Source organism: Balaenoptera ricei, chromosome 3, assembly GCF_028023285.1.
Source record: "Balaenoptera ricei isolate mBalRic1 chromosome 3, mBalRic1.hap2, whole genome shotgun sequence".
Lineage (NCBI taxonomy): Eukaryota > Metazoa > Chordata > Mammalia > Artiodactyla > Balaenopteridae > Balaenoptera > Balaenoptera ricei.
The window spans coordinates 49,574,255-49,592,355 of NC_082641.1; the positions used below are offsets into that span (position 1 = coordinate 49,574,255).

Here is an 18,101-nt window from a genome sequence, read left to right on the forward strand (position 1 = left end):
TTTCTCCACATCCTTGCCAAAACTTGTTACTGTCTTTTATTATAGCTATCCTCATGGGTGTGAATGTGCTTACTAGCCATTTGTATATCTTCTTTAGAGAAACGTCTCGTCAAATTCTTTGCCCATTTAAAAAATTAGATTATCTTTTTATTGTTGAGCTGTAAAAATTCTTTAAATATTCTGGAAACTGTTTTATATGCAATGCAGATATTTTCACCCATTGTATGGGTTGTCTTTTCCCTTTCTTGATTAGTATCCTTTGAAGCAAAATAGTTTTTAATTTTGTTGAAGTCCAATTTATCTTTCTTTTCTTTTGTTACTCTGCCTTTGTTATATGTAAGAAACCATTGCCTAATTCAAAATGTGATCTACTTTTATGTTCTTTTACTTCTGTAGTCCTTTCCATGACCTATATCACCTAAAATATTTACATATGTTCTTCCTTGATCCTAACACCCATTCTTGACCTTTTAACATAGAGAGCAGATTATTTTAGCATTGTTAGCAAGTATACTGCAGTTTTTTGATACAGGATTAATAAGGCTTTGGGATGTGTTGGAATCCTAGTTGTGAAGTCATCTGTCTTTGTTACAAGAGTTGAAGGGTTCCTATTATATGTGTAGGTGTGCATATGTAGTATAATATGTCTGGGATTTAGAGGAACCATAGTAAGACAGCACAAAATCAAGCATAGAGAGCTACGTGGGAAGTAGAGTTTAAACTTGAATTATGGTAAAGATGATTTATTTTGGTTTGGTTTCTTTCATGATCCCATCCTCAATATTATTTTAAAACAGATCAATGGCATGTAGTTCAGTTTATTAAAAACCCTTCCAGCTGTACTAAATTGTCTGGGAAAAGAGGAAAATAAATTCATAAGAAGGTATTTCTTTTTAAAAAGAGAATGTAAAAACCCCATAAAATTACATCTGCATACATACTGAAGTTAAATATGGATGAATTGATATGATATCTGGGATTTGCTTCAAAGTAATACAGTCGTGGTGGGAGGAATGGCAATAGGATTGGCCATGTGTTAAAATTAATGAAACTAAATGAAGAGTATTTGGTATTTATAGTATGTTTGTAATTTTCATAATAGATTTAAAATTTTTAAATAAAAACTTTTTAAAATGCCCCCTCAAACCTAATCTTTCTCTTTAGTTTCAGATCTACCTTCTAGATATTACCACATGGATTTCCTGCTGGTATTTCTAATTAAACTCATCAAAAATGGAATCCATTGCCTTTATCTCCAGATTTCTGTATTTTCTGTGTTCCTTATATTGGTTAATGGAAGCACCACATACCTGGTCTCTCAAGACAGAAACTTCAGACACTGCCAACTTCCGTAATTCCTTGAAGATTTTTGCTCCTGACTCACTGTTTTTCTCTCCTACCCTATTCCTATCATATTTTTTGGTAATTGCATCATTCATATATAGATGATCTTTCTAGTACCCTCTCCTCTCAGTTCTTTGAACTGCTTTCCTCCCTCCCTCCTTCACTCCCTCTCTCCTTCCCTCCCTCCCCCATTCCTCCCTCCCTCCCCCATTCCCCCTTCCCTCCCTCCCTTCCTTCCTTCCTTCCAGTCATCTTACCCTTGACCTTAATTAGCTAACTATATTCCTGACATCTTCATAATCTCAGTTTCAAGCATCCCAGTTTTCAGTCACCATTCTGTCTTTCCAGCATATTCCCTCTAGTATCCTGACTCCACTAATCTTTTGACTCCACCAGGATTTATAATCCTACTACTTTTTATTGTTCCTATCTTTCCCTCATGAACTCACTTTCTAATAAACCCTCCCTTATATGTGTAACTTAAACTCCCTTGCCCCCTCTCTTGATTGGCAAAACCTCAGATCACTCCCTTCTACATGTTTTAAACCTCCTTGCCCTTTCTAGGTTGTCTGAAAATGACTGGAGGGAAAAAATCATAATTATGCTTACTGGTCACAATTTAAATTCATGGCTACTTTCCTTGAATGAGCAATCATATCTCTAGCCCATTCATTCTTTCCTAGCTGACTTTTGTCATAAAATCCTTAGTGTTTATTTACTCACCCACACTCTCAGCAGATGACCTTGCTTCCCTTTTCCCCACTGAGAAATATAAGCAATCAGAAAAGAACATTTACAAATCTGGTGTATCTAACCAGGTACCAGTATCTGCACCTGTAAATCTGCCTTCCTTACTTTGCCATGGATAAACTCTTTCTGTTCCCATTTTAGGCCAATTTCCTTTACTTGTTCACTAGGTCCTATCCCCTTTCACCTGCCCAAAATTACTACTTCATCAGTTCTCTCTTTGTGCTGTATCAATATGTTCTTTTTTACTGAATTATTTCCATCAGCATATTGGAATGTTATTTCTCTCATCTGAAAAAGTGGTAACTCTTAATCGCACTTTCACTTTTAGACATTGCTTTTATTTTACTTGATCTGTTAACAGCATTTGACACAGTTGATTCATTCTCTCTTCCTTGAAATACCTTCTTCACTTGACTTTTAGGACTTTACTCTTTGGATTTTCTTCTTTTTCTCTGGCAACTTCTTGATCTTCTTTGCTGGTATCTCATTAACTCCCTGACTCTATACATTGAAGACCAGGATGTCTACCCTCATTCTCTTGGTGATCACATCCACTTTCCTTGCCTTAAGTACTGTCCATATCAGTGTTTTTCAAACCTTTTTTCATTATTGCCCTTCTCCAAAGAGCCGTTTTAGATTTTTTCCCCTAATCACACTGTCCCATGAAACTTTGATACTACATATACTCTGTATTTGTTTATGTGTCATGTGCTTCTATGACTCTACTTTTCTTTGTATACCTTTTGCTCTAGCCACACTGAATTTGCTATTCCACATTTTACCTTAGTGGTAAAAGGGTTTAAAGGAGTGATTATCTGTTCTCTTAATCCACATTGGCCAGGCATTAAAAGTAGAAATTTCCCTGGGTTAGAGCCACTACCATCATAGGTTTCCATAGTAGAGTGGAGCAGAGATTGATTGTGATGACAGATTCCTGGGAGAAGTAGTGACATTGCAATCAGGGATTGAGATTTTGGCACAAGGCGGGGAATGTGCCCTATTTATCTTTGTATTCCTACTTCCTGATTATGTCCTCTACCATTTGAAAGAGGACATATTAGTCTGCATAGGCTGCTGTAACAAATAATGTTATAATGCTTTATAATGTTATAATGTTAAATAATGTTATAATGTTACAATGCTTTATAATGTTTTTGGCAGCTTTCTGAGTTATGTTTAAATTTTGTTAATAAATATATGCACAGATCTACATTGCCTGGGTTACCGCTGTTGGAAATGGTTGAAAAACATTCCAAAATATCCCTAGCTCTTGTTAGGATGTATTTAAGCATAACAGAAGATGATATGTACATGTAGATAAAAAAAGTTCACAGAATAATGCAGCTCTATTGGTATGGAATTCCCTTTTGAGTAAATAGGAATTTAAGCCAGAGAGCAATTAGATAGCATTGCTCAATATATGCAGCAGGTATCTGTGAAAAGTAGTTCTTCAAAACTTTGGATTAGTGCTTGCTTCGGGAGCATGTATTCTAAAAAACTTTGGACTGTCAGCAACATGTTATTTTAACACCACCACTATAAAACTTCGCAAATCTTTTATTGTTAAACAAATGAATAAAGGTGTATTTTGCATATTCTGTCACCTAGGAGAATGATCTTTTAATTAAAATGTATTGAGATTTATTTAGTTATTAAACTTTAGTTAATAAACTTAATGAAGTTTTTTTTAGTGCTGTTTTCTAAGGTTGGTTCGTTTGTTTACATTTTCACTAGTTCAGCTAGAACCCTAATCAGATAACTTATGATTTTAGAAATTCAGTTTTTATGTTTTCTTTACTAGTGGTTTTGGACACTTTTTAAATCCTCTCTTCCCCCAACCCCAAATATGCATAATAATATCAGGAAACTACAGTGACTTAATACTTTTTAATGGGATCATGGCCCCTTTGTGACGTTTTTTTATTATCCGTGTGGGTAAATAAGGATGGAAATTTTCTTAAAAGCTGCATGATGGGCCCTCCTAAATGATAATTTTACCCAAATTGTTAGCGTGCAGTGTGGTTCAATCATTGCTGTAAAAACCCAACAAGATCTGAAATTCCCTGTCGGCCCAGAGAAACTGGGCAGTATTGAATTTTCACATCCTTTTTCAAAACAATGGACATATGAGTTAAGACTTGAAAATTTGTAGTTTGTTTACAATATTAATGACATTTGTCCCATTTTTAAGTTGTATTTTCTTCGTGAAAATTCTTAGCCATACCATTCCCATTTTTCAGAATTCCAGCTTTGTATTTAAAGTGTAAGAAAGGAAATGCCAAAACTTTTAAATTTAGTTATAAACAGTAACATCTTAAATGTGATAAACCAAAACAAAAAGGTCTCTATGTTTGGCAAAGTCACATTCCCCAGGGGTTTACTAAACAGCAACAGCACTGTTAACCACTGTCAGCTGAGGCATTATCTGTGCCCTTCTCTAATGGCTCCTTGTTCCACCAGAGCTGTTGAAGAAGGTGTGATGCTTACATAGTCCTCGTTAAGGATTCTTTTCATCACTGCTTAGATCAGCTAACAAAACCTGGATATCAGAGTTTGGGAGTTTGACTTCTACTGGATCTGCTATAATGATCTCTGAAAAATCACCAGATTATTGTCTGTCCTCATTTATTGGTCAGTGGCATCTAGGAACAGATTGACATTTACTGTTGTAGAGAATATAAATAATAAATTATAAACAGCTTTGAGGTAGCTGGCAAGAAAAAATACTGTATTAATATTACTGTGTATTTAACATTTTTCATTTTCCAAAGAATGCTCTTAGTAACATCCTTTGATTGTCATATTCTACTTTAAAGCAGCATTGTGGAAATCTCCATTTTTCCCAGTTTTTTCCCATTGGAATATCTTTTTTCTTTTTTTTTTTTAATAAGGATTTTTTTATTTTATTTTATTTATTTATTTATTTATGGCTGTGTTGGGTCTTCGTTTCTGTGCGAGGGCTTTCTGTAGTTGCAGCGAGCGGGGGCCACTCTTCAACGCGGTGCGCGGGCCTCTCACTATCGCGGCCTCTCTTGTTGCGGAGCACAGGCTCCAGACGCGCAGGCTCAGCAATTGTGGCTCACGGGCCTAGTTGCTCCGCGGCATGTGGGATCTTCCCAGACCAGGGCTCGAACCCGTGTCCCCTGCATTAGCAGGCAGATTCTCAACCACTGCGCCACCAGGGAAGCCCTGGAATATCTTCATGTTCCTGAAGGAGCATCCTTTTAATAAGTTGAAGAAAGGAATTGTTATGTTTTAAAAGACAGCTTTAAAACAAACCTCCTTAGACAACAAAAGTTAATTAACGTAACACATTTTGCTATGACTCTACTTGGAAAGATGCACTCAAATTTGCATTCTACACTGGCACTGGTTCTTATAACTATACAGTTGATTTATTTTACTGGAATCAATATTTTATACAAAATTTAAGAAATAATAAGAAGCCTATTTAAGACGGATTTTAATCACATGATATGAAGTTTCAAGAGTTTTGAGGTTAGTGTGTTTTAAGAAAATTTATCAGGATTCTCTTCTGGTAGGAACTAACTTGGAAGAAAGTGCTTTCAGATATTTATTTACCAACTACTTTGAATTGAGTAAGCATATGTATTTTACTCACCCTCTGGAAGCAACATCATGCCAAGCACTTGTTCTGAATGTGTGCTTGTATAATTCAGAGTAATATTTAATTTTTTGTTCTTCCTAGTATGGATGTTTATACTTTTCCTCTTAGTCCCTGTTTGCAGAGAGGAGAAAACTAGTTTTTATTACCATTTTTTAAAAAGTCAGTTTAAAAAAAAAAAAAAGAGCCTTTCAAATTATGCAGTGGTATTCTGATTGAAAACTGAAGTTACTAAATGTTTTATCAAGAATAGATATACTAGAGAACTATTTATTTTAATTTATTAGCATATAATCTAGATTTGTTTTCCTTGCATGGCTATATGCACATGAATGACCAGTGACTACTGGTTTATCCAAAGTTTGTGTAAAAATTTTTTAATATTTTTAGCTAATGATATTTATAAAGCATTGATTTTTGTCAGTGTCTTTAAATTTATCAAACTTTAAACAAAAATAGATATTAACTTCTAAGGGTTTGTAAATTGCCATTATAAACAATCACAATTCAAGTTTTATTTTCACTAATCATTTTAGTTGTGTTATTCTTTCATGTTCAGTTTTGAAAACTTTATTTGCATCTTACTATTTTAGAAATATGAAAAGAAAATTTTATGGAAACAGCTCAAGAGGGACTGATAAAAATAATGTTTACTTTTTAGGAAGACTTGTTGCATGTATGCTTATGAATACCTCAACTCTATGATTAGGGTAATTAGAAATAGAAAGAAAACATGGAGTTTGTAATCCTAGGTATGTCACACACAGCTGCAACCTTTTTAAAAACTGTGGGTCTGAAAAGAATTGATTGTCACTTTTTCATATTTTTCCTTACCTTCTACCACTATATCCTTTTAATAATGTACATGTATTTGTTAGCATTTTAAATATTCTGACTTTTAAATACTTGTAATGATATTTTATTAGTATTCTTGACTGCTTTATTTTAGCTCTTGCCTTCTGCATTTGCAGCCAAATTATACTTTATATGCTAGACAAGGTTTATGCTAGCCTAATTGGTTGCTGGCATTTCTTAGCCTCACAGCTGCTGTGAATTCAGCTGTGAACTAGGAAACATATAATAGGATCCTGTTTTCAAAGACCAAAGGCAATTGTCAACATGTAAAAGTTGTTTTTGACAGCTAAATAAATAGATGAGATTTTATGGCAAGTTAAATAGCACCAATAGCAATCTTAAGTAGCCATCTTAATTTTAAAGATTAGAAAGTCCTGAAATATAGGATGCATATATTTGTTATTTTTGTTCACTGGGGCAAAGGTGGCTTGAATTCAGGTGTTTGTTCTTCTGTTCAGTCATTTGTGGGGTTTTTTCTTTTTAAAAAATCACTTGTCTTAATATTTACTAACAGATTTTAAAAATTTGAGGTATGAACTTTCTCCCTTCGATTTCACCATAACGAAAAGTTGAGGCTTAAATGATGTAAAGATATTTCTTAAAGTGAACTAAACATAAATGGCTTTGAAATAAAGATTATGATTTCAAAATATTTTATATATTTACATTATTTGATTTAGTAGATATTATTTTTATAAATTATCCTGACATCTAAATTTGGGGTGAAATTTACATTTCTATTAGGTTTAACCATATGAAATTGTCATTTTTTTAGGTTAAAAATGGTCAAATATAGACTCTTGATTTTTTTCTTCTTATAGTTACAGTGGTTCTCATATGATTTAATTATATGTAAAAGTCTGTTAGTTCTCAATAGTAGAAACCAAGAGGATCCTGTTTTTAAACAATACATTCATCTCCCACTGAGGTCAGGAATCTGTTCCTAAAAATCAGATGTTTTATGTGGAAAATGCTGCCTGGGAATCTGTTTGCCTTTATTTTAAATAGGAAAAAATTGAAACAGTAGTCATCAACCCAAACTTCCTAACCAATTTCAAAAATGTAACAGACACTATAAATTCACCTACATATAAGTAAAATACTGTAATGTTTAACAAACAAAAAATAAGGGTAACATATCTATTTCATATACAGTAAAATCTTTTCTTCCATTATAATTGCTTTTTCCCCCTCCTCAATATTTTCCTTCAACATTTTCTTAAATATTTTGGGACTCATTCAACACTGGGGAAAACAGGACGAAATAAATATAAAAGGCTGTGGAAATACATTTAGGACAAGTACACGGTCTCAGGAAGTGGCTGACACTGAGTATTATGCCTATGTTTTGTATCACTTTGATACTTGGCATGCTTTTTTAATTGTGATTCTGACCATCTATCAGTTATATTTGGAATGTAACTCAGAACTTTTCTTTGCACACTCTTGTTTAAAATGCGAATTGAGTTTTGGCATGGACAAATATAAATCTTTTCCTATTTAAACATTGGCCAAAATATCTTACATTGAGAAATAATTTTTATGAAGTTTGTGTATTAAAAACCAAGAGGTGTTCTACTGGGAAAATGATTGGGGAGATGTTCTGCAGGATTTCTCTGTATTTCTCAAAACTCTTTGCAACTGTTTTTTTATTTCACTCTCAACAGATGACATTTTCTACACTGTAATTTATCTTTACAAGTAGGTTGAAGTAAAGCTGAAAACTTTTAAATCTGTCTCTAGATTTTTAAGTTTTAAAAAATAGAGTTTTGAAACTGTAACAGTTATTAATTTATATAATAGTGTTGATTTTATATTATAGTGTGAACTTAACAGTTTTCAAATCTCACTTTCATTTTCTGTGAACATGAAATAGGACTTAAAGATGAATTGGCACTTCTGGTCAAAATAGTACAATAAAGTTCATGTATTGGCATCCATCTGCCCCAGACATATAAGAGAAAACCTTTAAAAAGGCATAGTGAGCTCAAGAACAAGATATCACCATGGAGCAGAAATGGATCAGAAATACTGAGGGATGAGTGAGGCTGAGCGGGCAAGGTTTGACTCCTGAAGGATGACTCCTGAAAAATTTGACTCCTGAAGGATGATGGGGGACTAAAAAACAAAAAGAACCAGAGTCAGGTTCACTGTTTGAAGACAAAGACTTGTGGCTCCTCTTTAAAGATGCTGATCAAAAATGCCTGCTGATTTGCTTCCCAGAGCTAAGTTTATAGGAAATTTTCCTCCAAGGGAGGCTGTCCAGTGTCATTAAGGTAGAAATACAGGGGTGATACTCAGCCACTGTGCACTGGGTAAGTCATACCAATTATCTGTGGCTTTATCTGTTCTGATTGGTGATGTATCTCAGCTTTAGAAACCAGTAACAGGATACCGAGAGTCAAAGAATCATAAAGAAAATTAGAAAATAATTTGAACTGCACAACAAAAATACTACCTATGAAAATGTTTAAGATGCTACTAAAGCTGTTCTTGGAGAGAAATGTGTAGCCTTAATTGCTTATAAGGAAAAAGATAAAGATGAATGAGCTAAAGCATTCACCTTAAGAATTTAAGAACCAGCGAAATATGCCCAAAGTAAGTTGAAAGAAAGAAAAAGGAAGGACTAAATGCAGTAATTAAGTATTTAATAACGTATAATAAAGGGGCTCAACAAACCCATGTTGTTCTTGGAAAAGACAAAATTGACAAATCTCAGGTGAGATTTTATCAAGGAAAAAAAGTTGAAAAATTCGGAATAAGAAGTGATTATCATTACAGATGCCACAGGCATTCAACATAATTATGAACAACTTTATGCCCCAAATGTGAAAACAATATAAATCTCCTAGAAAAATGTAATTATCAAAACAGTAAAGAATAGAAAACTACAATAATCCTATATTAAGGAAATTGAATCATCTCACAAATAAAACCCTAAGCCAAGATGGTTTTAGCCAGTGTCTACCAAACACTCAAGTTTCAAATAATTCTTATTTTATACCAACTATTCCAGAATAAGGTTGGTATGAGAAAGAAAAACTGCTGGCTAGTATTACTCTTGATAATGATGTAAAAATCTAAAACAAAATATTCAATGCAATTCTAATCAGAATCCTAACAGGTGGGGTTTTTTTATTGTTATTTTATTTTTGGAACTTGACAAGCTGATTCTAAAATTTATACAGATCTGCAAAAGACTAAGAAGATCAAAGAAACTCTTAAAGAACAATAAGGCGGGGCAGATAAGCAGAAGGAAGGGCTTTTCAGGAAGTGGTGCTGGAAAAATTTGTTTTCCATGGGGGAAAAATGGAAGTTGTGTTACCATACAGAAAGATCAAAATGACAGTGGGTTACAGTCCTGAATATAAAAGGCTCTGTAAAACTTTATTTTTAAAAAAAATTTTTATTAGACTATAGTTGATTTACAATGTTGTGTTAGTTTCTGCTGTATAGCAAAGTGTATCTGTTATACATACACATATAACCACTCTTTTTTAGATTCTTTTCTCATATAGGTGATTACACAGAGTATTGAGAACAGTTCCCTGTGCTATACAGTAAGTCTTGTAAAACTTTAGAAGAAAATATAAGAAACTGTCTTAATGACCTGAGTCTCAGGAAGAATTTTATGACATAAAAAGCCATAATTGAGAAATATATATATGTATTTGACTACATTAAAATTAAAAACTTATCAAATTCATCAAAAGACACCATAAAGAAACTTAAAAGATAAGCCACAACTTTGGAGAAAGTATTTGGTACAACATATAACAGAAGATTATTAGCAAGAATATATAGAGAATTTCTGTAGAGAAGTAGTAAAAAAAATAAAAATAAAAAAAACACATGAAAGGCCCAAATGGCCAAAGGAACTCAAAATAGGCATAACCTCATTTAGTCAGAGAAATTAGAACCACAATATGATATATTAAATCTGACAGATACTAAGTATTATTGTGAATGTGAAGTAATTGCTAGTTGGATTGCAAATCTTTGCAGTTACAGTTACTATAGGAAACATCATAACGCTAACTAGAAAAGTTATAGATGTTCCTACTCTGTATTTCTTCTCATTGTATATTCCAGAAATACTTGTGTATTTGTATCAGTACACATGTATAGGAATGCCTACAGCACCATTGTTCCTAACAGCAAAAACATAAAAACAGATGTCCATCAACAGTAGAATAGATAAATTTTGGCATATTCATATGTAGTGAAAATGAGTGAACATAAATGAGTGAACAGCAACATAAGTGAATCTCGGAAAAATAGTGTTGTCTGAAAGAAAGAGGTCTTACAAGTAGTGTCTATTTATGTACAGTTTAAAAATAGGCAAACTTTAAATTTTTGTGTGTGTTACATTTATAAATGAAAAAACTATAGAGAAAAGCCACAGTATGATTATCTAAACTATCAGGGTATTGGTTACTTCTGGTGGAGGGGAAAAGGAGAGGGAGAGGGAGGTTCACTTAGGGAGGGGGACATATGGGGTTTCAAAGGTATTGTTTCTTAACCTGGCTCATGGTGGATACACAGGTGTTTGTTGTTTTTTAAAGTGTAGATGTGTGTGTGATATAACTTACAATAAAGTCGATGGGGAATCAGAGTCAAAGGACAACAAATTAAGATGGAGTATAAGAATTTTCTCAAATCAGAGAAATAGGATGGTATTTGGAGGGCCACATGGGAAGATTGTCACAGGTTCTAGGGAAAGATATTTCTAACACTGATTAGAAATATTTCTAACACTGAGCTTGTAATTCTGTATCTGTAGTTGTCTTAATAACACCAGTGGATGATTGTAATTAACAACATAGACTCAGGAGAAAGTATATCATTGTTCCACCACTAGTAGCATCATTTTCCCAGTCATCTAGGCTCAAAATTTTCCTATAATACCTATATGTTATTTATCACTAAATCATAATGATTTTTTTTCCTTTGAAAAATCTCATATCTGCCCCTCTTTTTATTTTATTATTTAACACCTTTGTTAACAGGTGATTACCATTTGACTTTTGAAAAAATCAAATTGTAAATTTTTACTACAATTAAAAATGAGATATTTGAGTATCTCAACTGAGCCATATATAAAACAAACAAACAAAAACCTTTAAAGACATATTGGGAAAATTCAGTCTTAGAAATTTTTTTTCAGAGACATCATTTGGTAAAAATAATAAAGCCCCCCATGCTGCATAGGTACTCCAGATATTTCTAGTTACCTGACCCACCGGCAAAAAGCAAACACTTAGCACTTCATTTGTTCATTCAGATCCAGTCTTTTTATTCATTTCTTATTGCTGGAATTTCACACTCATTTCTTGTTGGATGAGTAAACTGGACTATGGTAGAGATAAGCCAACATTTTCTCAGTCCTGCCCTACTACATGTCTAGAGCTTCGTCTTAACTGGTGGATCAGCTACTTTTGACTCTCCTAACTTGTGGCTTAAGGCTTTCTGGGTGTTTGCGTTAGTAATGGAAGTTGTGGAGGTACCAGTGTTGAGAAGACTGCTGATACTGGGTGTTATCTCCGTGATTTTCTTTATCCTTTTCCTTGCTGATCTCTCTGAGGCTGTCTTTCGAGGTTAAAGTCCCTGTGAAATCGTAATCAGTGATCCTAATACAGACATTGTCCCACTGGTCTGCCTCTCCTCACACACTTAGTTATCAGTACACTAAGTCACTTCTCCCTCCTTAGGAATATTGGAATATTGTGTTAGATGCTTAACAGTAAGAATGGTGGTGTTGGTCTTGCCTTTTGAAACGTGCATGGGCTTTTCTCTATTCTCATTATTGTGGTAGTTCTGTTGGGAATTGCATGGAGACCTCTATCTGTACTCTTCTTCAACAACCTCAACCACAGCCTCTCCATTTCGTACTGGAAGTTAATCTTTATGGTAGTCCAGTGTTCAAATGCATCTTCTTTGGGGTCATTTCCTATTGATGAAATCGTGTCAATGTGTTACATCAAACCACTTCACTTTTCCTGAAACCTTTGTAGCAATAATCTTCTTGTCTCCACTAGTGGGTGTTACTGTTGTGAGGCTGCCAAGGGTGGTGAGGTGGGGGAGGAGTGGCTGCTGGGTCTCAGCCTCACTACTCATGTTATGGAGATGGTGATAAATTAGGGGGTTGATGCAAGCAGTGGTCGCTCCTCTTAGATTGTGATGCTGGATAGCAGGGCAGCTCATGGCTCTCTGGGGTCTACTCTCCACTTCCATTACCAGTTAAACTCAATCTTTCTCTTGTTCACATCCTGTGGCAATCATATAGATACACTGCTTGGATCTTCCTTTGAAAAAAGAACTTCTTCAGCTTCAGGGAGTACATTTAGCTGACAGCCTCAGCTGTTAATATCTTCAGGTCTCCATAGTTTTTGAGCTGAGGCCTTGTGTTTCCTGGGAAACCTCCAGCTAGTGACTGAGCATGGTGTGAGTACTAGGCCCAGTGTGGCACTCCTCTAATGGTCAGTCTTTGCTCTGGAGCTCCCTGATGGGTTGGCCAAGACTGTCAGATCCGCATCAGGATCTGAGGCTTTCTTTGCTCAATCCTGCTTTATGTCCCCTTTCTTTCAGAGGTTTCAGATAGGCATCATGGTCTGAAAGTTTTCCATGACCAGTCCTGTTTCCTTCTCCTTTTATCTTTCACAATAAACCTCTTGTCCTCATAGCTGTCTCAACATCTGCTTCCCAGAGGACCCAACTGACATATACTATTTGTACTGGTTATTTACCTGATTTCTGTCCAAATCAAATTTCAGTGAGCATTATCTGATTTCCCTTGTTTTTAATCCTCTCCCTTGAATCCTCTGAGTCTTTTCCAGCTCATCATTTCCCCACCCCCGACACTTGCTTCTCCTCTAATGTACACTTAATCTGAGTAACTAGTGAGTAACTAGTTACTCAGTTGCTTTTACATTTGTCTTTCACATTTTAGTCCTTGACCCACTTAGAACTTTTTTGGAGGGAGGGAGAATACTGTGTGAGATAGGAATCAGTCAGTAAAACTGGAGAATTACCATAGTCAGGGATGAACGAGGTCACAGAGGTAATGAGGGGTCAGATCATGTAGGTCTTTGTTACATGACATTAAAAGGCCTTTGGAAGGACTTTGGCTTTTACTCTGTGTGAGATGGGGAGCCACTGGAAAGTTTTGAGCAAAGGAATAATCTGACTTAGTTTTTACCAGGAATGTTTAGGCTGTTCTATGGAGAATAGGCAGTAGGGCAGAGCTGGTAGAAGAGAGAGAGTAGTCGGGAGAGAATTGCAATAATCCAAGATCAAGGCCTTGGTGGCTTACAAGGTGATTTCCGTGGAATTGGTAAGAAATGACAGTATCTGGGGGTAAAACTCGGGCATCATCATTTTATTTTGTAAAAAATCTCCCTAGGAGTTTCTGGTGCACAGTGAGGGTTGAGAGTCTATGCTACAGTTTATGAATTTTTACAGGGGTATTTGGAATTTAAGCCACACAGGCTTCTTCCTCATCAGCTTGATTTAGGAGAGAAGAGAAGCATAGTGATAGTAGCAAGTGCTTTTGCATCTGACTGAGGTTCAAATCCGTGCTAGTTATTAGCTGTGTAACCATGAGCTTCAGTTTCTTCATTTTAAAAAGGGAGATAGCTACTTCATACATATGTTTGTTATGTTGAATGAACCAATGTAGATTAAATGAGCCAGTCTCTGACATACATGTGCTCACAAAGTAGTAGCTTAAAGAAAGATCTAGCCTATCATATTGGTAAAAGTATTTTAAATTGATAATGCTCAGTGTTGATGAAGGTATAGAGGAATAGGTCCCTTTGTTGGTGGGAATATAAATGGAGAGCAATTTTCAAATATCTATCAAAATTTCAATCTCCTTAACCCAGTCTGATTCTAGAAATTTTATTTATGAAAACAGTCACACCTATGTACATATACTCAGTGCAGCATCTTGTAATGGCAAACAGTTGGAAACAATTTAAATTACTTCTAGTAAAGGAATAAATTATGATGCATTCCTTTTATGGAATGCTATGAAGTTGTTAAAATTAATGTTGATCTGTCATGGAAAGATTGCCAGTATGTATTTTAGCTTTTAAAAAAGCACAAATATTATCGCTGAGAGTATGTACTTAAATCTTCAATGTTTGAATTTTTAACAAGATTATATTTATTTATTTCTTCTTCAAATTTTTATATGAGCCCATATAGAAAAAATATTGATTGACAGTAACTTCATACATAAACAATAATACTTATAAAATTATTAGTATTCATATTTTCTTTAAAGATATTGTATGCCTTGTTATTACAATAACATTGTTTTATATATTATATATCTGGATTTTAAAAAGATATTTAAAGAGCTGTAAATTATTCTAAGATAAATTATAGATGCCTCAAAGATTTCATTTAGGAAATACGTATGAAAATTCCATATGTTCAGCATTTTATTAGATAATACTGAAGATGCAGATATATAACAAATAGTTCCTATCCTTACTTGACTAATAATCAAATGGGTGGGTAAGATGAAAACAGATGAAATAAGTGAAAAAAATACACACACACACACTCAGTACTCATACTCCTGTGTGTGTGTGTGTGTGTGTGTGTGTGTATATAAATAAATATACATAAATATATATATATATATATCTGTTGATCTGTGCGATGACAAGTGCATGACAGCATGTGCAATAGTATTTTTTGCAATGTTTATAATAGTAAAAAAATGTTACACAACACTAACTGACCAGCAATAGGTATTAAATAAGTTGTGGTAAACATAATGGAATATTATATAAAAATGTAAAATATTTAATCTATAGTTATTAACAGGCAAGATCCACAGTCTATTAAGAGAGGGAAAACAAGTTTAATACATAATAAATATATGACGTCTTCTCTGTATAGATGGTAAATACTGGAGTCATCAAAGAAAGTAAGGAGTGGAATGGATTTAGAGAACATTTTTGATTAGTATTTCCCAAACTTTTTGGACTCAGATTCCTTTTCTTAATAATTTTAAAACAATTTGATCAATTGTGTAGTATATGATAGTGAAATTTAAGTTAAAAGTATTTATATCTATATAGTATTTAAAAATTGCTTCATTAATTTTTGTTCTGTGTTCTTCAGAATCACTGTTGGCTCATAGTGAGTTCCTGGTCTTGACAGTTGGCAAATTGATTTATGGTCCCATAGATAAAGTTCATTCCCTAATCCTGAGAATCTGTGGAAATCCCTTGTAAGGAAAGTAGTATCATAGTTCTGTAAGTCTGTAAATTATAAAATTGTTTTTGACAGTGTTTAGGAATACGATAATTTGTGGCATTTTTAAAGTGTATATTTTATTCTCACTTAGGCCGAATACATCAAGCAATGGTAACATCTTTAAATGAAGATAATGAAAGTGTAACTGTTGAATGGATAGAAAATGGAGATACAAAAGGCAAAGAGGTATGATCACTGAGTTGAATTTTATTTCTAGTCTTATAATCAAGATTCTGAATATGAAACAAAACAGAAAACTGTATAGTTTAATATAGTGCATGTATCCTTTATCATTCTTGAAAAACTTTCAAGTGATTAAAAAATTTCACTGAAAAAAATGTAGATTCCTCCTGCATATCTTATGTGATTAGACATATAATCAAGACCACAAAGTACTACCTTAAGAGAGATTCTTTTAAATATATGTGGGTTATAATTCTAGATAATTTAATTTTCAAGGTAATAATGTTCCTTAGGCTGAAATTGTTTAACATTTATTCTCTGTGTATAAATTTATTTGAAAATGAAAGGTTAATTGTCCAAATTCACTCTCAAAATATATGCATTTTATAAAACAGATTGACCTGGAGAGCATCTTTTCACTTAACCCTGATCTTGTACCAGATGAAGAAATTGAGCCCAGTCCAGAGACACCCCCACCTCCAGCATCCTCAGCCAAAGTAAACAAAATTGTAAAGGTTAGTGATGCAAATTCAGAGCAGGGTGTGTGTGTATTCTGGTTTGAAATGGGACTGTGAAGAGTATGTTTAAGTATTTGTTTGCTTTTTTAGAAAAACCTTAATTCTTTCTGCCATCTACATGCGTGTATATACACACATACTTTCAAGGATCGAACAGTTGTCTAATTCACAATTATGACGATCATTAGGTAAGATCCTAGAAATTCCATGCCTGATTAGGATTTTTCCTAAGACTAATCGTTTCTTAGGAGACATGGTCCAAAACCATTGCTTGCTAGTATTTGTTGAGTGAATACATATGACTTTGATAAAAAAAAAATGAGTTTCTTATTCATAATAAATTCCCATTTTAGTAGTCTTTTGAAATTCTGCTGTTTACATTTATTTAAAAAAATGGGAAATGACAGATTATAGTGTAACTATTTCTGTATTATCTGTGAAGAATAATTTATTTATAAATTTTAAAACCATGCTATGCCCCCCTAACAGTTTTATCTTCACAAAAATAAAAGGCACGTGATTTTTATTATTTTAAAAGATAATACCTCTTCCTCTCTATTGAAATGTTTCTGTGTTAAAACTTTGTATCAGAATACAACTCTTTAAATCAGATAGTCCCTCGCAGTTGTTAAATCTGCAATTCTTTGTGTTCAAAATTCTTACTACATGGACTTCCCTGGTGGCGCAGTGGTTAAGAATTCGCCTGCCAGTGCAGGGGACATGGGTTCGAGCCCTGGTCTGCGAAGATCCCACATGCTGTGGGACAACTAAGCCCTTGTGCCACAACTACTGAGCTTGCGCTCTAGAGCCCGAGAGCCACAACTACTGAGCCCACATGCCACTACTGAAGCCCGTGCACCTAGAGCCCGTGCTCTGAAACAAGAGAAGCCACCGCAGTGAGAAGCCCACGCACCACAACGAAGAGTAACCCCCGCTCACCGCAACTAGAGAAAGCCCAGTTGCAGCAACGAAGACCCAATGCAGCCAAAAATAAATAAAATAAATTAATCAAAAATTCTTACTACATTGTTGATTTTATCTTCTACAAAGATTAATATGACATGACTTTAGCCCTATAGGAACTCACTATCTTGCAGGGAAGACATACATAAGCATCCACATATAATATGATAGAAACTCAACAATATCAACAAAACCTTGTGCTTTTTAAACCATGCATATGACCATAAGACAGATTTTCAATTTATATAAATTCAACATATTGAGAGTCACTGCTTACAGGTCATTAGTTAGTTACCCCTTGTTAGTGGACTGTTTTTCACACTTGGCTTCACAACCTTGAAGGATCTTCATAGTTTATCCTTCTTGGAATGTCATTAGCAACCTTTGGTGTGCATTAGAATCACCTGGAAATTTTTTAGAATATATTGATTCCTAGACCCACTCACAGAGATTCAGTTTTATTTTATCTAAAAGGTGGCCCTGGGATTTCCCTGGTGGCGCAGTGGTTAAGAATCCACCTGCCAATGCAGGGGACACAGGTTCGAGCCCTGGTCTGGGAAGATCCCACGTGCCGCGGAGCAGCTAAGCCC

At 34.4% G+C, this 18,101-nt stretch overlaps 1 protein-coding gene across 2 annotated transcripts in view; it reads left to right on the top strand.

The window, feature by feature from the left end:
• KIF2A (kinesin family member 2A) overlaps positions 1-18,101 on the top strand; it is a 70,949-nt gene that overhangs the window by 16,668 nt on the left and 36,180 nt on the right. For both annotated transcript variants that reach the window (XM_059916444.1, XM_059916445.1), the window contains exons 2-3: positions 15,939-16,033; positions 16,426-16,545. In XM_059916444.1, coding sequence (XP_059772427.1) covers positions 15,939-16,033; positions 16,426-16,545 — 215 coding nt within the window. The remainder of the gene's footprint in view (positions 1-15,938; positions 16,034-16,425; positions 16,546-18,101) is intronic.